General features: G+C 39.2%; 1 protein-coding gene across 2 annotated transcripts in view; it reads left to right on the forward strand.

Annotated features, from left to right (window-relative positions):
• Nucleotides 1-25901, forward strand: part of fubp3 (far upstream element (FUSE) binding protein 3) — a 74497-nt gene that overhangs the window by 17720 nt on the left and 30876 nt on the right. For both annotated transcript variants that reach the window (XM_067439767.1, XM_067439768.1), the window contains exons 2-4: nucleotides 3248-3356; nucleotides 19085-19121; nucleotides 19697-19746. In XM_067439767.1, the coding sequence (XP_067295868.1) occupies nucleotides 3248-3356; nucleotides 19085-19121; nucleotides 19697-19746 (196 nt within the window). The remainder of the gene's footprint in view (nucleotides 1-3247; nucleotides 3357-19084; nucleotides 19122-19696; nucleotides 19747-25901) is intronic.

The raw sequence follows: 25901 nt of genomic DNA on the forward strand, positions 1-25901 counted from the left end.
ATATTTAGCTTTTTTGTGCATTTTTATTTATTTTTAAATGCATTTATATTCCATTGCTTTATTTCTGTTGGTAATAGTGATTTATTTTTAAAATAATAATTTAAAATGACATGCTTTTGTTTAAATTGTTTAATTTAAAAAAAAAAAAATATATATATATATATATATATATATATTTTTTTTTTTATGCATCAATCATATACATTTCAGCAAAAATCTTAATCCAATGCAAACAATATATATAATTAAAGGGGTGATGAATTGAGAAATCAACTTTTCCCTTGAGCCTTTGATGTATATAAGGTCATGGTAATATAAGATTATCCTGTAAGTTTCAGAGCTGAAAACTTCCGTGTTAGTCAAAAAAAAGCTTTTATAGACACCAGGCCCAGAAAACGAGACTCTCAAATAATGATGTATTAGAAGAGGAAACTCCGCCTCTACAGATAAATGTGTACGCCTGCTTCTGTAGCCCCGCCCACCTGCTTCAGCCCCACCCACCTGCTTATGTAGCCCCGCCCACCTGCTTCTTTAGCCCCACCCACCTGCTTCTGTAGCCCCGCCCACCGACTCGTGCAGTTAAACGAGCAATTAACACGGGCGAAGATAGGAAAATAAGTAAGGAATAATTAGATTAAACCCCGACAGAGTGATCGGAGGGGTTTTGCGTCTCTCTGAAGGGGTTTATTCTGCGATAACAACCGGCTGGGTGGACATTATCCCGCTTATTACACGCCTACTACGGCTGTGTATTGCCAAGAATCTGGCGATACAATACGTATCACGATACAGGGGTTACGATACGATACATTGCAATATATTGCGATATTGTAAGAGAGGCAATATATTGCGATATTTCTTTTTGTGTGTTTTTGTTTTTTATAATTTAAAAGAATAAAGAACACAACCATAAGCCTAAAACACGAGACAAGTATTTTATTTAATTAATACAGTATCATTTATAACACTAATCATATGCAATGTGCAATCTAAATTAAGGGAAATGTAAAGTGACTGCAGGATTCTTTGTGTGTATATGTTTTAAAGGTTCACAGTATAGCAGTGGCTATTTAACAACAGAAAGTGCAGTCTATTTCATGACTGAATGACTGTTTGTTTTATATTTAACACAGTAGCCCCGATCACACAGAACGCGTTTTTGCAGCGAGAAGCCTTTTTTGAATGGATTTCGGTTGGCAGAGTGCGTTATGCGCGCTGCTTATGCGCCCTGGGCGCCTCGCGTTTCTGAAGGAGCGCTCAGAGCGCATGAAGTGGAAAAAAAGTCAACTCTGAGCGGAAAAGCGCACAACATCATCACAATTATGTTCTGTTGTCCAATCGAATGAATGAAGCGGCGGACCTTCCGTTGTGTTGACCGTTACATTGATTTGACTGACAGTACAGGTGATTCGGGGGTCGCCTAGAAACATTAAAGCGCACTGCTCATTTTTGAATGAATAAACGCCGACCAAAAAAGGGAGTGCAGTGCGCCTAAAGCTGTTTTCGAACCTGAAAAACGCGTTCTGTGTGATCGGACCCTAAAGCTGTTTTCTATAAAGCAGTCTATTGTATAAAGTGCTGTTTCAAGTAACGTTACTGAGCTGCAGAGCTGGTGCATCCATATCCACATCGCTATTATCTTTCGTTCTCCTGCCACCGCTGTCAGTTGTGGAGTGTGTTTATTTTGTTACTGAGAGGAAAGCGTGCAGGACATTCTATCGAAACACTTCTCAGCAGCGCGGGTGACATCAGGATGTTAAGCGAGCTCTCTGTTTCAATGTGTTTCCCGAGTATTAGATTATAAATTGGCCTATTTTGCAAACAAAATGATTCTTGTCGATTTCCTTAGTGGCTTCTTTATAGCTGAAGCCAACATGAGTCCTCACTTCAGCTCTGTATACTGCAGGAGCGGAATAATGCTATCGTCTTGAGAGCTGGGTTTGCTAATGTAAACACTAGCACTTTCACCTTGCGCTTCTCCGGCTCCGCGTCAGTTATGCGTTCTGAGATAACACTGCCATCTAGCGGTTGGGTGTTATACAGTCTGTGGTTTAAACCGAACACAAAGCCACGAATCTTGGATGTAAATAAATAAATATCTAAATATCGATACAGCGTTTTTGAGAATCGATACAATATCGCCAAACATATCGCGATATTCACGTGTATCGATATTTTCTTACACCCCTAACGCCTACTAGTCTCAAATAAATTACACACAAAATATTGTCTTGAGATTAAATATTTTATTAGCTCTTACGCAAAGCTTCCGTGAAGAAAAACAGTTCCAGACTGCTTTAAGCCTTTATCTATTGCTGCTAAATGTTGAGAATGAATGCTGAAAGGGTTAGTTCAGCCAAAAATGAAACCAAGCCTATGATTTACTCGCCCTCAGGTCATTATAGGTGTTTATGACATTCTTCTGTCAGACAAATACAATCAGAGTTATATTTATATTTAACAGCCACAAGATGGCGCCAGCGTTAAGCACAGAAGTAGAACCGGTCAAGATAACTCGCAGTACCCGGATGAGCGGTTGTTATCTGGAAATAACATACCGCTGGAATGGGCGATTGACCAATCAGAATCAAGTATTTCACAGAGCCGTGTAATAATCGTTAGTAAACAATACCACAGGTCAACACTGGATTTGCAGACATATTGAGATTAAAACACAACGCTGTGCTTCTATAGTGGATCCGACAGAAATGGTGCAACACACTTATGTGAGTAAAACGTGTTTTTATATGCGATAGTAGCTGTTGCATTGTTACAGATTACATTGATTATGTGAACGTGTCTAACTGAGCATACCTTACACGCTGCCACAGGCCGGAGAATCCTTTATTTGTTGGTTCATTGCGAGATCAGACTCCCAGGGCTGTGTTTTCCACACCAAAACGTAAGCCTGTCGGCAGGCCGGTGAATCTTAAGTCAAATACCATTCATTTCTTGATCTGCGTCGTTCACTCTTGACTTGATATTTAAAGAATGTGTGTGTGTGATGCACAGTGTAGGGGGTTAGAATATACAGTTTATATAGTATAAAAACCATTACGCCTATGGAATGTCCCCATAAAAAAATGTAAACACTACGTGTTGTGATGCATTTTTGAATTGCGTTTATATTTCACTGCTTTACTCGTGTTTGTAATACCTGTGAAATCCCGGCGCCTCGAGCTGTGTAAGTGTGTGTGTGTGTTCCTCATGTGTTTCAGCCAATGCTTTGCTCTCTGATATCTTGCAGATTGCTAAAATGGGTGGTGAGCAGATGCCCCATCTGAACAACTCGTCTCCGGTCGTCGACGCCTCGCTCTATGGCTATGGAGCTCAGAAGCGCTCTCTGGAAGAGGGAGGTAAGGCCATGTTCGACATTATTTCCTTACTCTAATTAAAGAAACACTTAACTTTTTTTGAACATATGCTCATTTTCCAAATCCCTTGGAGTTGAGGGAACTTTATGTAAGAAATGTATTTCAATGAATCATAAAATGGCCCTGATATGTCACTAGACATTAAGAAATCATGTTAATATCAAATACTTATATAATTATTAATTATAAATACATATTAGCAGATGGTTGCCAGATCTGCTCTAGTTACCACAGCTGTAGATCTACAAACGTCCCTGCTGATCCTGCAGCCAATCTGGCAACCTTGAGTGAGGGGGAGGGGGATACACCGACCTACAGTCATTTAAAAGTGATTGCAGGACCAGTTTTGGCTAGCCTGGATGCCAGCCAAACTTAGCCCCGCCCACAACATTTTTAGGTCGGACGGTTCGATCTGGCCTCGCTCCATAGAGGAGTAATTATCTCCGAACAGAAACTGACCAATGAGATCATCAGGGCGGGCTTTAGCCGATGACGGACAGATAAACAGTAACGTAATCACGTCATCAAAGGCGCTTGGATTATATATGTTCGAATCCTAAACGGAGAGCTTTTTTGTATCTGCATCACATCACAATTTCTCAGAAATAATGATCATGTTGAGTAAGCTCTCTGTGTATCATTAAATTCTTTTATTTTTTTACAGCACCGGCAAAGATCGTTTATTACTGCGCGCGTGCAGACAGGGTTGCCAAGTTTTTTTTTTGCCCTAAACAATAGCTTCTCGGGGGGGTTCTCCAGGAAAAAATGGTGTTTGGGGGGTAAAATGTGTGTTATTTTGGCAAGGTTGCTGCTAAATAATAGTCGCTTCAACCCACAGACATAGAAAACAACCCGCAGGAAAAAACGTGGACTTGGCAACACAGTGCGTGTGAGCTCTGTTGACATTTGACAACTAGCATAATGCGTCGCTTCGTTGCTCTGATTGGTTGTAGGTCTGTCCAATCGAGGTCTTTCCTGGTTGGGTTGAAACACGCCCCATAATCACAGCCCAATGGAGCATCAGACTCATATTCTGACTAGAGCTGAGGATGACCGCATCAGGCTAAGTTTTGGCCACAATCTTGCATACACTTCCTTTAAATAGTTGAGTTTTACCGTTTTTTTATTCCATTCAGCTGATCTCTGTATCTGGTGGTAGCACTTTTAGCATAGCTTAGCATACACCATTGAATCGGATTAGACCATTAGACCAAAAAAAATGACAAAAGACCTTCTGTATTTTTCCTATTTAACTTGACTCTTCTATAGTTTTATGAAAAGTTGCGTTTTTTGTTGTTGTTGTTTTCTTAGACCGATATGGCTAGGGACTGTTTTCGTATTCTGTGAAACATGATGGTAGAATAGTCCTTCGACTCACTATATCCCCTTTCACACTGCGATTCCGGCAAATACACGGATAATGCGACCCAGCATTTGTTCCCGGGCCGCTAGATTTGGTCCATTCACACTGCCAGCGAAATACCGTAATATGTGCGCTTTCACACACAACCCGTAACGGGCCCGGGTCGAGTTGACACGTGACATCCTGATGTGACGTATAACGGCGAGCGATCTCCGCTTCAGCGCGGATAGTAAGGAGCTCCGTGGTCTCGACTTGTGTCCAGTTTGCGCTCATTTCTGCTTGTTTAATTTTAGTTTCTTTTGTAGACGAACACTCTCTGCGTTTAAAACACCGACGAGCTCTTCTGGCACTGCAGGGTTGTGTTATTGAAAAAACAAGCTCTAGGAGTCGCACGATAACTACGTACACGTTGCGGCATTAGTTTCGGCTTTTGTTCACACAGCGCTCGTCCCGGGTCGAATCCCCCAATTTTACTAGGTCCCCGACCCGGGTCGAATTCGGTAATCAATCCCGGGACGTGGTTGCTTTCACACAGAAGGAGACCCGGCAATGCTCGGGGAATATTGCGGGTCCGACGTGCAGTGTGAAAGGGGCTTATCACAGCTCTTTGAAACACACAGAACCATGGCTAATCGCACAATAAATCTACATAATTTGCCGGCTGCAACTCTGCATTATCTGCAACTACACAAACTTAGTCGCATTGGAAGTTGCCTATCTGAGGACTACTTTCAGGCAGTGCGTAATATCATTGCGCCGCTGCACCCATGGTACGGCAGCAGAGTGATTTTTAAGCAGGAATGAGAGAATAGTTCCTATCTATATCGGTCTAATAATCGCAACTTTTCATTTTCCGTTGTTTTTAGTACACGATGTAACTACAGAATAGTCAAGTCTTTGGTCATTTCTGAGCATGATGCTAATGGTCTAATCCGATTCAATGATGTATGCTAAGCTATGCTAAAAGTGCTACCGCCAGATACAGAGATCGGCTGAATGGATTCACAAACGGTAAAACTCAACTGTTTAACTCTAAGGGACTTGGAAAATGAGTATTCTCAAAAAAAGTGGAGTTCCTTTAAATGAAGTTTGTAAGATTGTGACCAAAACTGGTCCTGCAATCACTTTAAATGCCTGTAGAGCGGTGTATCCCCCTCCTCCTCCCCCTGACTCGAGGTTGCCAGATTGGCTGCAGGATCAGCAGAACGTTTGTAGATCTGCTGCTGTGGTAACTAGAGCAGATCTGGAAACCCCAAACACTACTGACTCTGTGATTGGTCGATCGGTGGAGGGCGGAGCTTCAGGCCAAAACACATGACATCATCAACATCAGCTGAGCTACAACAACAACTTTATAATGACAATATCCTGGCCGGACGACTGTCGTCAGTGATAGAAGTGTGTGAAATTAACATGATTTATTAATGTCTAGAGACAGATCAGGGCCATTTTATGATTAAATGAAATACATTTCTTACATATTGTTCCTTTAAGGCTCTGACTTGTTTGAGTGTGAAATGCTCATCATTAGTGTTTTTTGTGCTGCGTGATTGATTGATATCAGTTCTGTTGCTCGAGAGCCATGTGAAATGCAGGTCATGTCAGTGTTAATCCGTGTAAAACACATGTAAAGCAGCTCTGAGACGACACTGAAGCTGAAATCAATGCAGGACTTGACCTTTGGCTGTGTTTTTCCGCTCGAGGCATTGATCGCCTCTTCTGTTCTTGAACTGCTTGCGAAAGAGCTTGCAAACAAGCAAGAGTGTGAGACGTTTCAGGAAGTGAAAGCGGTTTGTGTGTGTGCTCTCGAGGCTTTAAACACCACCACAGTCGTTCAATCAATGAGCCAATCGCCGTCTTTTGTGGATTTGCATAAGCCGGGTCGTTTTGAGAACTTTTCAATATCGCAAAAGGACAAACTTTTCAGTTTTTAATACTTTGTTGTGTAACACACCCTAGATTTTAAAAGGTAATTTCATCTTAGAATTTAAAAGGGAAAAAAATTAAAATGCATTATGAAAAATAGTTTACCATGTGTTTAATTAAAGCGGCGGTGAAATGCTGTTTCATGCACACTGAGCTTTCCACTGTTAAAGACTTGGATTCCCATCCTAAACATAGACAAAGTTTCAAAAACTAATGTTGGACGTTTGATGGAGTATTTCTGTGTCAAAAATACTCCTTCCGGTTTCTCACAAGTTTCAGAGAGTTTTTTTCGAGTATGGGTCGGCTTGACGTTAATAAGAGCGGAAGGTCCTTGTATGGGCCGTACGGGCTCTTCTCCCGGTAGGGTGCGCGCGCGTGACTAGAGCGAGAGAGGAAACGCACGCCCATAAACACTCTCAGGTGCAGATCCAGTCGATCTGTGAACACTTCTGTCGTTATAGTCCGCGCCGCGCTCCACTTTATTCCTATGGGTGACGTCGAGCGACTTCAGCGCTTCAGCACAGCATTCTGGGAAGGCAGCGCTGCATTTGAACCGATTTGAACGCAGAAATTACGGGAAGCTTCACAACATCGCTTCAGTCGCGTCTCAAAGTGGATCTCCACGGTCACTGCTGTCAGAACGTCACTAAAGCCCCGTTTCCACCATAATTACCCGGAACAATTTGTACCAGGAACTTTTCTCCCCCCAGACCTGCAGCTGTCTGCGTTTCGACCGCAATCTAAAGTACCGTGAAGATTAGGCAGATTAGTCCGGTGATGTAGGACTGCACGACTGAGACGTTATCTAAACCGATCTGGTGTTTACATGTGATGACTTTCAAACGCAATCATTTTGTCACGTGCAGTTTGTCTGCCGCATCAAAAATGTCGCCGCTGTTTTCTCTCCAGCAGCTGGAGTGTGTTAACTGTAGCCATAGCAACTCTTAACGGCCACCAGGACTAATACAGTATTATATAAGATATTTATCTGTTGTAAAGTGTAATAATCATCTCAGAAAAAAAATAATTCTTCTGTCAGGCGCAGTTAAAGTAAAAACTGCCCGGGGCAATATACGCTGTGTCATTACTCCAACATTATCTTCATAACTTACGAAATAAAAAGTTTACCCCTCAGAAAAATGTACTTTCCTCTCGTCAACATGAGCGCGGCGCGCGCTGTCACGTCATGTAAGGACACACACTTATAGTAATCGGTCAGGTCGTTTACATGGAGAAAAAATAGTAATAACGAGTATGGAAGAGATTCAAGCTGTGCTGCTTTTGCTGGTTATGTGTAGGTTTACTAAAGAGGAAATTAACAACGACAGAAAAGATCACTAATATGCAGATTCAGCAGCATATTCAGAAAGCTTGTAAAGCTAGATTTAAAATGACAATGTATATTATTATCAGCTATTACGGACATTGCACGTGAGATGGCTGAGGTGAACGCGCGCCATCAGACAGAGAGCAAGAGTGATATTTACTGAACGCAGACCGAACCTCGCAAAAGACTTTTAATAATGCCGGTTGAAATAAAATACTGCGTGATCTAAACCAATCAGCATTTTCAGCGCCCAAGTCCCGCCCTCGAAAGTTCCTGAACTTTGAAAAAGTACTACCTCACGAGCAGGGCCGTTTGGAGGGGGAAATATTTACCCGGAACTTCATTTAGACCCTGCGGTCGAAACACACCGAGTACCACCCAAAGTTCCTGGGTAAAGTTCCTGTGGTGGAAACGCGGCTTAAATCATACCAAAGAAGTGTGTTTCTGACGGAGCGGTCCCAGCGATAAAGGTTCGGTCCTGCTTTGGAAGCAGCCGGTGAGTTAAACTGCTTCAGATGTCTGTGCTGTCGGCTATCGTCGCGTGAGTAAACATCAGTAAACGACACGATCGCGTGCTTCGTCATTCAAATGCGCTAACGGACTCCATTGCTGTTCTCTGTATAACGTTACACTAGTCTGACGCAAGGTTATTTTCGTAAACGAAAACTGAAACTAAGACTAAAACTATTGGTCAAAAAACATTTTCGTAAACTGAAATAAAATTTAAAAATCTGAATAAATAAAAAACTAAAACTAAACGAAACTAACTACTCTTACTAAAAAACTAACTGAAATAAAATAATAATTAGCAAAAATAAATATTAGTTTTCGTTATTAATAAGCTCTCTTTAATGTGGTGGAAAATCTGACTGTGGCGGTTGAGGGAGTGTCTATTGCGCAACTGCGCGTGAGCTGAGGAGGAGATTAACCGCGGTCCTGTGACGGACGCGTGCAGACAGGCAACACATCGCTAGTCTTAAACGGCAGTTCACAAAGAATCAATGCGTCCGTGGCAGTGAAAGGGGAAATAACACAAGGTAATGAGATGCACGTTGAACTTCTTTTAAGCTCACTGTTTTAGAATGCCGTTTCTTACGTGACGAGAGGTGCAGGCGCAAAAGTCAGCAACTATATTAGCAAATAACGTTACTAGCCTACTGTGCGTTTGAGATTTCATGTTTGCATAATATTGACAGGCTCAAAGGTGTTATCATAATCATTTACTACTAATAATATTATTATCTGTGTGGAGACATTTCCCCACAAAGTAGGGAATACCAGGACACACACACACAGGTTTGTTTCACTATATAAGTGAGGACATTGTAAGGACTTCCATTGATTTTATATCAGGTTAATGATATTTTATATCCCCTAACCCAACCCCTATCCCTAAACCTACCCATCCCAAGAACGTGCAAAACAATAGATTTAAATAAAGACATGTTTTGGCCGATTTATAAGCCTTTTTAACTAGTGAGGACCAGTCAAATGTCCTTATTAGTCAGTTATCATAATATTTTACTAGATAAGTGAGGACATTGGTCCCCTTTACAATTATAGCACAACAAACACACACGCACACACACATGTCTGGTGCACTATCTTTGTGGGGACTTGCCATATAGACGTAATGGTTTTTATACCATACAAACCATATATTCTATCCCCCTACACTGCCCCTGCCCCTAAACCTACCCATCACAGGAAACTTTCTACACTTTTACATTTTCAATAGAACTCATTATGTATGATTTATAAGCTTTTGTACCCATGGGGACCTCAATTTAGGTCCCCACGGTGACACGAGTCCCCATGAGTCTGTGTGCATTCAGGTTGAAGTCCTCACCAGGCTAGAAAAACATGTACACACACACACACTCACACACTCACACACACACACACAGAGCAAAACTGCTAGCCTACATTGTACTACTGAAGAAATTAAAATAAGCTTTTAATTGTTTAACAATATTTCATCTGCTATGAGTGAGTTTGTCTGGAATTTATAATTTTTACTTTTATATTTTACGTTGCATTTATTTTGTTCTTTAAGATAGATCCTCTGAGTATTAGCCTATGTCAAAAATATCAAATATAATTTTTTAATATCAAAATATAATTTATTTCATTTTTATCTCCAGATCGTTGTTTGTATAGGTCATAGTTTGACTCAAGCTTTTTTGCTCAAAGGTGAAGACCCAGCTTTATGCATGTTTTGTAAGACCGTCCTGGGTATAAACAATAATGCTCGTTTATTAAGTTATTTCACTTAAGGATGTTTAGTAAGATTAAGCTCTAATCTGTTAATTAAACTTTGCTGAAATTAAAAACCTTGATTTGGTCTCTACACTTCATTATGGTAACTCTGCTAAACTATAATTACTAAAACTAAAACTGAAACTAAATAAATAAAAACTAAATAGAAATGTATTTGCAAAATAAAAACTAAACTAAAACTAGCAAAACCATTTGTAAAACTAACTAAAACTAAACTGAAATTTGTAGAAAAATTGAAAACGATAATAAAATAAAAACTAATTTAAAAAAGCGAAACTATAATAACCTTGGTCTGACATGCAAAACCGTTTTGCTTGCTACTGCTAAGGTTTAGTCGCATACAATAGTCCATAAACCGAATCATGTCCTCATAAACTGCGAGTAAACACACACAAATGTTGACAGACCACTAAATACAGTCCATACCACAGAGACGGACGTCCTGCTGCTGCTGCTTCTCCTGGATCATATATCTGTATTAGTTGAGCCATGGTTTATTTAGGGTAGCGTTTTCTTCTCCACGCTTGAGGACGTCACCGCTTTGTGCGCTCGTCATTCTTTAGCTCCGCCCACACGATACGCCTCCAGGTTCTCGTTTTTTTCTGGAAAGTCTCGGTACAGCCCATATTTCTTTTATAAATATAATAAAACTAAAGACTTTTCAGAGATATGAAGGATGCAATACTACTCTATAGGTACTCAAGATTGACATGAGATTGACTGAAACTGAGTGTTTCACCCGCCCTTTAATGCTTATTAACCCTCTCATGCTGCTCATGTCTGATGTTTTTTAATTAAAATCATTTCAATGAAAGGATTGCACTATATTTTAGTTTGATAATATTTTGTATATATAGGGGTTTTTATGGTACTCATTTATATTTATGCACTAATTATAATCCATTTATTAATTTAAATTTCTAAAAATATTTTACGACAGTTAATGTTTAAGGAATTAAATTTTCAGGGCCAATGCTCAAAAAGTGAATAAATGGATTGGATTATAACTAGTGCATAAATATACCAGATTACTTAAATTAATATTGCAGAATATAAGTCACTTTTATAGAGGCTGTTTTTGTATTTTCTACAGGTGTTTACATTATTTTAACTTACAAATATAATAGTTTATATATGTTTTATATAGTTTTAGAAGTCATATAGCCGTATAATGAGGAGCAGGGTTTGTTCAGTCTGTTTTTTACCCGGTGACTGCCATGATCTCACATTTAAATGAAACTGGCCTACAGTTAAACCACAGTCTATAAAACAGCTTTAAAGTCTGGATCCCATGAATTAAGGACAAAGCTTTTTTTCCTCTTTAAAAGTTTTATTCACTTTTTTTAATAGATTTAATGAAATGTAATAGCCTCGTTAAAGATAGAGATCAGTGTCTTACTTAAATGATGTGTTAACTCTTGAAAAATATGATTGTTCAACCCAAACCTAAATTAATTTATTTCTGTGTAGCATAAAATAAAATAATTTGAGTCTTTTTTGTTCATACAATATTCGAATGGTAGCTTAACCAAAATGGCTGGGTTGCCAGCATTCTTCTAAACATCTTCTTTTGTGTTTCCCAGAAGTCATGCAGGTTTGGAACGACACGAGAGAGAGTAAATGATGATGACAGCACTTAAAGAAGTAAATTTACTGCACCCTAGCTCTAAATCATCAGTGCTTTACTGCCAAGAGCATTTCTGTGTGACTAAAAACAATATTAAGTTTATCTGCATTTGCAGCAAATTTGATAATATCTATCATTATTTGTCCTCGTCCTAGTTTTATTTATTATACTCCAATTTAAGGCCCCAACCCCAGCAAAACATTCATGGGGAACTCATGGGCCGGATGTGCTGGGTATGCCAGAGCCGAACTTTAGCCCCAGAAGAGTCTCACACGAGTGTGTGTGTGTGTGTGTGTGTGTGTGTGTGTGTGTGTGTGTGTGTGTGTTTCTCCAGAAGAGTTTTACCAGATTGTGTGTGTGTGTGTTCCTCCAGAAGAGTCTCACACGAGTGTGTGTGTGTGTGTGTGTGTGTGTGTGTGTGTGTGTGTGTGTGTGTGTGTGTTTCTCCAGAAGAGTTTTACCAGATTGTGTGTGTGTGTGTTCCTCCAGAAGAGTTTTACCCGATTGTGTGTGTGTGTGTGTTCCTCCAGAAGAGTTTTACCCGATTGAGTGTGTGTGTGTGTGTGTGTGTGTTTCTCCAGAAGAGTTTTACCCGATTGTGTGTGTGTGTGTGTTTCTCCAGAAGAGTTTTACCCGATTGAGTGTGTGTGTGTGTGTGTGTGTGTGTGTGTGTGTGTTTCTCCAGAAGAGTTTTACCCAATTGTGTGTGTGTGTGTGTGTGTGTGTGTGTTCCTCCAGAAGAGTTTTACCCGATTGTGTGTGTTCCTCCAGAAGAGTTTTACCCGATTGAGTGTGTTCCTCCAGAAGAGTTTTACCCGATTGTGTGTGTTCCTCCAGAAGAGTTTTACCCGATTGTGTGTGTGTTCCTCCAGAAGAGTTTTACCCGATTGAGTGTGTGTGTGTGTGTGTGTTCCTCCAGAAGAGTTTTACCCGATTGTGTGTGTTCCTCCAGAAGAGTTTTACCCGATTGTGTGTGTGTGTGTGTGTGTTCCTCCAGAAGAGTTTTACCCGATTGTGTGTGTGTGTGTGTGTGTTCCTCCAGAAGAGTTTTACCCGATTGTGTGTGTGTGTGTGTGTGTTCCTCCAGAAGAGTTTTACCCGATTGAGTGTGTGTGTGTGTGTGTGTGTGTGTGTGTGTGTGTGTGTGTGTGTGTTTCTCCAGAAGAGTTTTACCCAATTGTGTGTGTGTGTGTGTGTGTGTTCCTCCAGAAGAGTTTTACCCGATTGTGTGTGTTCCTCCAGAAGAGTTTTACCCAATTGTGTGTGTTCCTCCAGAAGAGTTTTACCCGATTGAGTGTGTGTGTGTGTGTGTGTGTGTGTGTGTGTGTGTGTGTGTGTTCCTCCAGAAGAGTTTTACCCGATTGTGTGTGTTCCTCCAGAAGAGTTTTACCCAATTGTGTGTGTTCCTCCAGAAGAGTTTTACCCGATTGTGTGTGTGTGTGTGTGTGTTCCTCCAGAAGAGTTTTACCCGATTGTGTGTGTTCCTCCAGAAGAGTTTTACCCGATTGAGTGTGTGTGTGTGTGTGTGTGTGTGTTCCTCCAGAAGAGTTTTACCCGATTGTGTGTGTTCCTCCAGAAGAGTTTTACCCGATTGTGTGTTCCTCCAGAAGAGTTTTACCCGATTGTGTGTGTTCCTCCAGAAGAGTTTTACCCGATTGAGTGTGTGTGTGTGTGTGTGTGTGTGTGTGTGTGTGTGTGTGTGTGTGTGTTCCTCCAGAAGAGTTTTACCCGATTGTGTGTGTTCCTCCAGAAGAGTTTTACCCAATTGTGTGTGTTCCTCCAGAAGAGTTTTACCCGATTGTGTGTGTTCCTCCAGAAGAGTTTTACCCGATTGTGTGTGTTCCTCCAGAAGAGTTTTACCCAATTGTGTGTGTTCCTCCAGAAGAGTTTTACCCGATTGTGTGTGTTCCTCCAGAAGAGTTTTACCCGATTGTGTGTGTGTGTGTGTGTGTTCCTCCAGAAGAGTTTTACCCGATTGTGTGTGTTCCTCCAGAAGAGTTTTACCCGATTGAGTGTGTGTGTGTGTGTGTGTGTGTGTGTGTGTGTGTGTGTGTGTTCCTCCAGAAGAGTTTTACCCGATTGTGTGTGTTCCTCCAGAAGAGTTTTACCCGATTGTGTGTTCCTCCAGAAGAGTTTTACCCGATTGTGTGTGTTCCTCCAGAAGAGTTTTACCCGATTGAGTGTGTGTGTGTGTGTGTGTGTGTGTGTGTGTGTGTGTGTGTGTGTGTGTGTGTTCCTCCAGAAGAGTTTTACCCGATTGTGTGTTCCTCCAGAAGAGTTTTACCCGATTGTGTGTGTTCCTCCAGAAGAGTTTTACCCGATTGTGTGTGTTCCTCCAGAAGAGTTTTACCCGATTGAGTGTGTGTGTGTGTGTGTGTGTGTGTGTGTGTGTGTGTTCCTCCAGAAGAGTTTTACCCGATTGTGTGTGTTCCTCCAGAAGAGTTTTACCCGATTGTGTGTGTTCCTCCAGAAGAGTTTTACCCGATTGTGTGTGTTCCTCCAGAAGAGTTTTACCCGATTGAGTGTGTGTGTGTGTGTTTCTCCAGAAGAGTTTTACCCGATTGTGTGTGTTCCTCCAGAAGAGTTTTACCCGATTGAGTGTGTGTGTGTGTGTGTGTTCCTCCAGAAGAGTTTTACCCGATTGTGTGCGTGTGTGTGTGTGTGTGTGTGTGTGTGTGTGTTCCTCCAGAAGAGTTTTACCCGATTGTGTGCGTGTGTGTGCGTGTGCGCGCGTGTGTGTGTTTCTCCAGAAGAGTTTTACCCGATTGAGTGTGTGTGTGTGTGTTCCTCCATAAGCGTCTCACACCATTGTGTGTGTGTTCCTCCAGAAAAGTCTCACACGATTGTGTGTGTGTTAGTGTTGTCAAAAATATCGATATTTGGAATATCTGAAACGATACGATTCTCAGTTTTTACAGTATTGATCCCAGCTGCGCTCTCCTCTCCGACACACCGGCATATTCTCGCTCAGCCCGGTTAACCTCTGAGCATGGCGAACGCGCGTTCTGCTGGACTCTTTCCTCATGTCAGTGTGTTAGTGTTAGTGTGTGATCGGTCTGAATTTCGCGCGGGATTGCACATAAATTAATTCTACTAATTTCGTGCTCACATCTGAAGCGCACACACACATAGCCTACCGTAATAAAGCCGCCTCTGACATGATAGTGCAAACATTTGCTTCTTTTTCCAGCTTATTATTGGTTAAATACACTCAAAGAATTATCATTGCACATCTGGAAGAGTATTAACGTAAACACAGTCGCAATCAGTTCAGGAAGAACGAGGAACAGGAACAGTGTGGATCCGTGCGTCCGTTAGTCTTAAAGGGACCGCAGTCATTTGTTATTCAAACTACAAAAAGACAAACGATCAACTGCTCTTGACTGATCGACTTGTGTAACTTTAATAGTTTCATCTGTACGCTATTGAATTTTTTACAAAGAACATTATCCGATGTTGTTTTAAATGTAATTACTATGCATTTTTTAATTCAGTTTCTTACCTGAATGTTAGACCTACCTGAAAAAATAAAGCAGTCTATTTAATTTGTATCTTCTATTCTATTGCATTTATTTGTGCTATTGTTTGTAATCTGTTTATTTGTTCTCATTTTATTACTGTTTACTCGTCTTTTTAATTTTAATAGGAGCTGTGGTATTGTATGAGGAGGTCTGGAGTGGCAGAGAAGTATGTTAGAGTGGTGCAGGATATGTATGAGAGCAGTAGGACGGGGTAAGGTGTGCCGTAGGTGAGACAGAGGACTTCACGGTGAAGGTGGGACTGCATCAGGGATCGGCTCTGAGCCCCTTCTTGTTTGCGGTGGTGATGGACAGGCTGACAGATGAGGTCAGACAGGAATCTCCACGGACTATGATGTTTGCGGATGACATTGTGATCTGTAGTGAGAGCAGGGAGCAGGTGGAGGAAAGTCTAGAGAGGTGGAGGTTTGCTCTGGAGAGGAGAGGAATGAAGGTTAGTCGCGGCAAGACCGAATACGTGTGTGTGAATGAGAGGGAACCAAGTGGAACAGTGAGGTTACAGGGAGAAGAGGTAAAGAAGGTGCAGGATTTTAAGTGCTTAGGGTCAACAGTCCAGAGCAATGGGGAGTGTGGAAAAGAGGTGAAGAAGCGTGTGCAGGCAGGTCGGAATGGGTGGAGAAAAGTGTCAGGTCCAGGGGCGTTTCTAGGATTTTTATTTTAGGGGGGCTCAGCCCCCAGTGAGCGTAGGCCTGTAGAAAAAATGGTAACACTATTTAAAATGGTAACCCAAATGTTAGGGGGGTTCAGGGGCATGCTCCCCTGAGAAAATTTTGATTTCTATGATCTACATATGTGCATTTTAAGATGTTCTGAAGGCCAAAAAATTAGATGACAATAGCTTGAAAACCATGTCAGTGGGCAGTAGATTATTTGTCTCTTATCTCCACATCTCTCTTTTTCTCTGTTTTTATCTTGCCCTGTCTCTTCCCCTCATAACGCCGAGCTTTGACTGATAGTTTTTTTTCCGTTTTTGTCAGTAAATAAAGTAAACATGGTTTACATATTAACATACTGATATTTATATGTTTCATGAATAATTTCCTGAGACACGTTAATTTACTGTTTATTAAAGTTTTAAGTTTATTAAATTCACAATATGAACACATTCATTACTAATGCCCAATAGAGGCTGAAAAAAGCTGAGTTTTTATTTATTTACTGGATGTTACAAATAGAATTATATTAATTTACAATATATACACATTAATTATTAATGCCTTATGCCTAATCTGATGAAAATGGCTTTGTTAATATTTCTTGTTCGTTAAGGCCTACATGAATAACATAGGCATATTTCCAGTTAAAAAATAAAAATTAACTTTTGTTTAACATTTCTGACTTAACATGTCAAACATGAATGTTTAGTTTTGCTGCTTACCTTTCTTACTTGACGTCGAGTTGCGCTGCTATAATTTGCGCTCAGCCTCAACAGTTTCTGTGTGACCATAAAGCCCGCCTTCTCTGAGTTGATTGGTTTTATCAAATATTTTGACATTGACGAGCGGTGACAGACCAATGACGCTCAGATTTACACACACACACCTCTGCTTCTGACATGCACTGCGCTCTGCTCAGAGCCGCTGAGAGACAGACTAAAAAACTTGACGAAGCCGAAGCCTCCCACCAGTTTCATGTTTTAAAGGTCAATCACATATTTTTTAAGGGGGCTGAGGTATAAGTTTAGGGGGGCTGAAGTCCCCCTAAAAAGGGCCTAGCGACACCCATGGTCAGGTCTGTTGTGTGATAAAAAGTGTACCAGCAAGAATGAAAGGAAAGGTGTACAGGACAGTAGGGAGACCAGCGATGTTGTATGGTTTGGAGACAGTTGCACTGAGGAAAAGACAGGAGGAAGAGCTAGAGGTAGCAGAGCTGAAGATGTTGAGGGTCTCTTTGGGAGTGACGAGGATGGATAGGATCAGGAACGAGTCCATCAGAGGGACAGCACATGTGAGATGCTTTGGAGACAAAGTTAGAGAGGCCAGGTTGAGATGGTTTGGACATGTTCAGAGGAGGGAGAGTGAATACATCGGTAAAAGGATGCTGAGGTTAGAGCTGCCAGACAGGAGGTCAAGAGGAAGACCGAAGAGGAGGTTTGTGGATGTAGAGAAGGAGGACAAGAAGGATATATCGATATTTTAGTCTGGTATCGAAGTCATAGTTTTGGTATTGTGACAACATTAGTGTGTGTGTGTTCCTCCAGAAGAGTCTCACACGAGTGTGTGTGTTCCTCCAGAAGAGTCTCACACGATTGAGTGTGTGTGTGTGTTCCTCCAAAAGCGTCTCACACGGTTGAGTGTGTGTGTTCCTCCAAAAGCGTCTCACACGATTGAGTGTGTGTGTGTGTGTTCCTCCAGAAGAGTCTCACACGAGTGTGTGTGTTCCTCCAGAAGAGTCTCACACGAGTGTGTGTGTTCCTCCAGAAGAGTCTCACACGATTGAGTGTGTGTGTGTTCCTCCAAAAGCGTCTCACACGGTTGAGTGTGTGTGTTCCTCCAAAAGCGTCTCACACGATTAAGTGTGTGTGTGTGTGTTCCTCCAGAAGCGTCTCACACGATTGAGTGTGTATGTGTTCCTCCAGAAGCGTCTCACACGATTGAGTGTGTGTGTGTTCCTCCAGAAGCGTCTCACACGATTGAGTGTGTGTGTGTTTCTCCAAAAGCGTCTCACACGATTGAGTGTGTGTGTGTTCCTCCAGAAGCGTCTCACGATTGTGTGTGTGTGTGTGTGTGTTTCTCCAAAAGCGTCTCACACGATTGAGTGTGTGTGTGTTCCTCCAGAAGCGTCTCACACGATTGAGTGTGTGTGTGTTTCTCCAAAAGCGTCTCACACGATTGAGTGTGTGTGTGTTCCTCCAGAAGCGTCTCACGATTGTGTGTGTGTGTGTGTGTGTGTTTCTCCAAAAGCGTCTCACACGATTGAGTGTGTGTGTGTTCCTCCAGAAGCGTCTCACACGATTGAGTGTGTGTGTGTTCCTCCAGAAGCGTCTCACACGATTGAGTGTGTGTGTGTTCCTCCAGAAGCGTCTCACACGATTGAGTGTGTGTGTGTTCCTCCAGAAGCGTCTCACACGATTGTGTGTGTGTGTGTGTTCCTCCAGAAGCGTCTCACACGATTGAGTGTGTGTGTGTTCCTCCAGAAGCGTCTCACACGATTGAGTGTGTGTGTGTTCCTCCAGAAGCGTCTCACACGATTGAGTGTGTGTGTGTTCCTCCAGAAGCGTCTCACACGATTGAGTGTGTGTGTTCCTCCAGAAGCGTCTCACACGATTGTGTGTGTGTGTGTGTTCCTCCAGAAGCGTCTCACACGCTTGCATTCCCAATGAGAACATGACATGTTTGTTTTTCGTGAAAGCCATTTCTGTCCAACTTCCGATTCTTTACTCCTGATGTTTTGTGGCGATTTCTCAGGAAGTGACTGTTGTCCTGAACACATGGGATGGAAACGCTGCTTTATCCGCAGGTGTTTTATGCGATGATAAGTTAAATTCTCAGCTGTGGATGGAAGCGGAGATAGTGAAGTGGCTGAAGTGTCCTCGGTGTAAAACTTTGGCATATTCTAGTGTTTGGAGTGTGTTTCGACTGAGAGATGATATTCTGTGGCATTTATCAGTCATAAATACTAACACACTTCTCTGTTTTCTTCATCCAGTGGCCAACCAGCTCGGTGCAATGGTACACGGTACAAGGTGAGCACTTTATTTATGAAGACTCATATTGTGCTGTAGTTCTGGTAGGGCCGCACGATTACGACGCAAATCATAATTGTCGATTATTCCCCTGAAATTGTAATTGCGATTTATAAATTACGATTATCACAATTTACATTGAATGAAGTTTTGAATAGCTTTATAACAGTTTGAAGCGACTGCGTGCCATATTGATATATCCAAAAAAAAGGTGAAAACTGTCCATTGGTTTGGTTTCTTTAAATAAATAAAAAAGTAAAATATGCATGGTATATTGTTATACTAAAAATAAAAATTAAACAATGGGGAGAAAACTTAAGATAACATGTAGGAAGAAGAAAAACACATTAAGCACAGAAGTGGACTCTTTTGTGTAATTGCGATTACATTTTAATGAATGATTACATAATTGGACATCCGTAATTGTAATCACAATTACAAATTTGATTAATTGTGCAGCCCTAAGTTCTGGACTCTACTACTAGAATGATAGTTTGATATTTACAATCTGCTCATGATGATGGTGTGTGTGTGTGTGTGTGTGTGTGTGTGTGTGTGTGTGTGTGTGTGTTTAGGGCTATAATTACAGAAGACTTCAAAGTGCCTGATAAGATGGTTGGATTCAGTAAGTACTGTAGTATAATGCTTCATTTGAACTGAACGAACACCTGAAATGTAACTTTTTTTATTTTTAGTAAAATCAATGCAATTTATTTTTGTTCAATAATATTTTGTATTTTGAGAGAATTTTGTTGTAGGAATTCATATTTATGCAATAATTGATGCATTTTTCCCCATTTAAAAACATCACAGGGTTTTTATTTTTTTTATTTTTTTTATTTTTCTAATTTTATTTTTACATAAGTACTTTTTTTTTTTAATTAAGATGTGGATTTGCGTGACATTCTCAAAGACTACGTTGATTTGAAGTTTTTGCATTGATTTTACTACAGTCAAACCTGAACACTGACAGTGTTACATGTAACTTCAAAATTCAACAAAAAATTGCAGGAATGCCTAATCAACCTGATTTAAACCACTTATTTGAGTCTTTTAGCTTCAAAATGATAATTCATTATTAAAAGTGCTCATATGAGCTGATATACTACAGCAATGCTGGTCAAATGATGATTATGATTATTAAAAGCGCTCATATGAGCTGATATACTACAGCAATGCTGGTCAAATGATGATTATGATTATTAAAAGAGCTCATATGAGCTGATATACTACAGCAATGCTGGTCAAATGATGATTATGATTATTAAAAGTGCTCATATGAGCTGATATACTACAGCAATGCTGGTCAAATGATGATTATGATTATTAAAAGCGCTCATATGAGCTGATATACTACAGCAATACTGGTCAAATGATGATTATGATTATTAAAAGTGCTCATATGAGCTGATATACTACAGCAATGCTGGTCAAATGATGATTATGATTATTAAAAGCGCTCATATGAGCTGATATACTACAGCAATGCTGGTCAAATGATGATTATGATTATTAAAAGCGCTCATATGAGCTGATATACTACAGCAATGCTGGTCAAATGATGATTATGATTATTAAAAGCGCTCATATGAGCTGATATACTACAGCAATACTGGTCAAATGATGATTATGATTATTAAAAGCGCTCATATGAGCTGATATACTACAGCAATGCTGGTCAAATGATGATTATGATTATTAAAAGCGCTCATATGAGCTGATATACTACAGCAATGCTGGTCAAATGATGATTATGATTATTAAAAGCGCTCATATGAGCTGATATACTACAGCAATGCTGGTCAAATGATGATTATGATTATTAAAAGCGCTCATATGAGCTGATATACTACAGCAATACTGGTCAAATGATGATTATGATTATTAAAAGCGCTCATATGAGCTGATATACTACAGCAATACTGGTCAAATGATGATTATGATTATTAAAAGCGCTCATATGAGCTGATATACTACAGCAATGCTGGTCAAATGATGATTATGATTATTAAAAGTGCTCATATGAGCTGATATACTACAGCAATACTGGTCAAATGATGATTATGATTATTAAAAGTGCTCATATGTGCTGATATACTACAGCAATACTGGTCAAATGATGATTATGATTATTAAAAGTGCTCATATGAGCTGATATACTACAGCAATACTGGTCAAATGATGATTATGATTATTAAAAGTGCTCATATGAGCTGATATACTACAGCAATACTGGTCAAATGATGATTATGATTATTAAAAGTGCTCATATGTGCTGATATACTACAGCAATACTGGTCAAATGATGATTATGATTATTAAAAGTGCTCATATGAGCTGATATACTACAGCAATGCTGGTCAAATGATGATTATGATTATTAAAAGTGCTCATATGAGCTGATATACTACAGCAATGCTGGTCAAATGATGATTATGATTATTAAAAGTGCTCATATGTGCTGATATACTACAGCAATACTGGTCAAATGATGATTATGATTATTAAAAGTGCTCATATGAGCTGATATACTACAGCAATGCTGGTCAAATGATGATTATGATTATTAAAAGAGCTCATATGAGCTGATATACTACAGCAATGCTGGTCAAATGATGATTATGATTATTAAAAGAGCTCATATGAGCTGATATACTACAGCAATGCTGGTCAAATGATGATTATGATTATTAAAAGCGCTCATATGTGCTGATATACTACAGCAATGCTGGTCAAATGATGATTATGATTATTAAAAGCGCTCATATGAGCTGATATACTACAGCAATGCTGGTCAAATGATGATTATGATTATTAAAAGCGCTCATATGAGCTGATATACTACAGCAATGCTGGTCAAATGATGATTATGATTATTAAAAGCGCTCATATGAGCTGATATACTACAGCAATGCTGGTCAAATGATGATTATGATTATTAAAAGCGCTCATATGAGCTGATATACTACAGCAATGCTGGTCAAATGATGATTATGATTATTAAAAGAGCTCATATGAGCTGATATACTACAGCAATGCTGGTCAAATGATGATTATGATTATTAAAAGCGCTCATATGAGCTGATATACTACAGCAATGCTGGTCAAATGATGATTATGATTATTAAAAGCGCTCATATGAGCTGATATACTACAGCAATGCTGGTCAAATGATGATTATGATTATTAAAAGAGCTCATATGAGCTGATATACTACAGCAATGCTGGTCAAATGATGATTATGATTATTAAAAGAGCTCATATGAGCTGATATACTACAGCAATACTGGTCAAATGATGATTATGATTATTAAAAGTGCTCATATGAGCTGATATACTACAGCAATGCTGGTCAAATGATGATTATGATTATTAAAAGCGCTCATATGAGCTGATATACTACAGCAATGCTGGTCAAATGATGATTATGATTATTAAAAGTGCTCATATGAGCTGATCTACTACAGCAATGCTGGTCAAATGATGATTATGATTATTAAAAGTGCTCATATGAGCTGATATACTACAGCAATGCTGGTCAAATGATGATTATGATTATTAAAAGCGCTCATATGAGCTGATATACTACAGCAATGCTGGTCAAATGATGATTATGATTATTAAAAGCGCTCATATGAGCTGATATACTACAGCAATGCTGGTCAAATGATGATTATGATTATTAAAAGAGCTCATATGAGCTGATATACTACAGCAATGCTGGTCAAATGATGATTATGATTATTAAAAGAGCTCATATGAGCTGATATACTGCAGCGATGCTGGTCAAATGATGATTATGATTATTAAAAGAGCTCATATGAGCTGATATACTGCAGCGATGCTGGTCAAATGATGATTATGATTATTAAAAGCGCTCATATGAGCTGATATACTACAGCAATGCTGGTCAAATGATGATTATGATTATTAAAAGTGCTCATATGAGCTGATATACTACAGCAATACTGGTCAAATGATGATTATGATTATTAAAAGTGCTCATATGAGCTGATATACTGCAGCACTGCTGGTCAAATGATGATTATGATTATTAAAAGAGCTCATATGTGCTGATATACTACAGCAATGCTGGTCAAATGATGATTATGATTATTAAAAGCGCTCATATGTGCTGATATACTACAGCAATGCTGGTCAAATGATGATTATGATTATTAAAAGCGCTCATATGAGCTGATATACTACAGCAATGCTGGTCAAATGATGATTATGATTATTAAAAGAGCTCATATGAGCTGATATACTACAGCAATGCTGGTCAAATGATGATTATGATTATTAAAAGTGCTCATATGAGCTGATATACTACAGCAATGCTGGTCAAATGATGATTATGATTATTAAAAGTGCTCATATGAGCTGATATACTACAGCAATGCTGGTCAAATGATGATTATGATTATTAAAAGAGCTCATATGAGCTGATATACTACAGCAATGCTGGTCAAATGATGATTATGATTATTAAAAGTGCTCATATGAGCTGATATACTACAGCAATGCTGGTCAAATAATGATTATGATTATTAAAAGTGCTCATATGTGCTGATATACTACAGCAATACTGGTCAAATGATGATTATGATTATTAAAAGCGCTCATATGAGCTGATATACTGCAGCAATGCTGGTCAAATGATGATTATGATTATTAAAAGCGCTCATATGAGCTGATATACTACAGCAATACTGGTCAAATGATGATTATGATTATTAAAAGCGCTCATATGAGCTGATATACTACAGCAATGCTGGTCAAATGATGATTATGATTATTAAAAGCGCTCATATGAGCTGATATACTACAGCAATGCTGGTCAAATGATGATTATGATTATTAAAAGCGCTCATATGAGCTGATATACTACAGCAATGCTGGTCAAATGATGATTATGATTATTAAAAGCGCTCATATGAGCTGATATACTACAGCAATGCTGGTCAAATGATGATTATGATTATTAAAAGCGCTCATATGAGCTGATATACTACAGCAATGCTGGTCAAATGATGATTATGATTATTAAAAGCGCTCATATGAGCTGATATACTACAGCAATGCTGGTCAAATGATGATTATGATTATTAAAAGCGCTCATATGAGCTGATATACTACAGCAATGCTGGTCAAATTATGATTATGATTATTAAAAGAGCTCATATGAGCTGATATACTACAGCAATGCTGGTCAAATGATGATTATGATTATTAAAAGAGCTCATATGAGCTGATATACTACAGCAATGCTGGTCAAATGATGATTATGATTATTAAAAGCGCTCATATGAGCTGATATACTACAGCAATGCTGGTCAAATGATGATTATGATTATTAAAAGCGCTCATATGAGCTGATATACTACAGCAATGCTGGTCAAATGATGATTATGATTATTAAAAGCGCTCATATGAGCTGATATACTACAGCAATGCTGGTCAAATGATGATTATGATTATTAAAAGCGCTCATATGAGCTGATATACTACAGCAATGCTGGTCAAATGATGATTATGATTATTAAAAGAGCTCATATGAGCTGATATACTACAGCAATGCTGGTCAAATGATGATTATGATTATTAAAAGTGCTCATATGAGCTGATATACTACAGCAATGCTGGTCAAATGATGATTATGATTATTAAAAGCGCTCATATGAGCTGATATACTACAGCAATGCTGGTCAAATGATGATTATGATTATTAAAAGAGCTCATATGAGCTGATCTACTACAGCAATGCTGGTCAAATGATGATTATGATTATTAAAAGAGCTCATATGAGCTGATATACTACAGCAATGCTGGTCAAATGATGATTATGATTATTAAAAGAGCTCATATGAGCTGATCTACTACAGCAATGCTGGTCAAATGATGATTATGATTATTAAAAGTGCTCATATGAGCTGATATACTACAGCAATGCTGGTCAAATGATGATTATGATTATTAAAAGCGCTCATATGAGCTGATATACTACAGCAATGCTGGTCAAATGATGATTATGATTATTAAAAGAGCTCATATGAGCTGATATACTACAGCAATGCTGGTCAAATGATGATTATGATTATTAAAAGCGCTCATATGAGCTGATATACTACAGCAATGCTGGTCAAATGATGATTATGATTATTAAAAGCGCTCATATGAGCTGATATACTACAGCAATGCTGGTCAAATGATGATTATGATTATTAAAAGAGCTCATATGAGCTGATCTACTACAGCAATGCTGGTCAAATGATGATTATGATTATTAAAAGAGCTCATATGAGCTGATCTACTACAGCAATGCTGGTCAAATGATGATTATGATTATTAAAAGAGCTCATATGAGCTGATCTACTACAGCAATGCTGGTCAAATGATGATTATGATTATTAAAAGTGCTCATATGAGCTGATATACTACAGCAATGCTGGTCAAATGATGATTATGATTATTAAAAGCGCTCATATGAGCTGATATACTACAGCAATGCTGGTCAAATGATGATTATGATTATTAAAAGTGCTCATATGAGCTGATCTACTACAGCAATGCTGGTCAAATGATGATTATGATTATTAAAAGCGCTCATATGAGCTGATATACTACAGCAATGCTGGTCAAATGATGATTATGATTATTAAAAGCGCTCATATGAGCTGATATACTACAGCAATGCTGGTCAAATGATGATTATGATTATTAAAAGTGCTCATATGAGCTGATATACTACAGCAATACTGGTCAAATGATGATTATGAT

The sequence above is a fragment of the Pseudorasbora parva genome, chromosome 3 (genome assembly GCF_024679245.1).
Source record: "Pseudorasbora parva isolate DD20220531a chromosome 3, ASM2467924v1, whole genome shotgun sequence".
In the NCBI taxonomy this organism is placed as follows: Eukaryota; Metazoa; Chordata; class Actinopteri; order Cypriniformes; family Gobionidae; genus Pseudorasbora; species Pseudorasbora parva.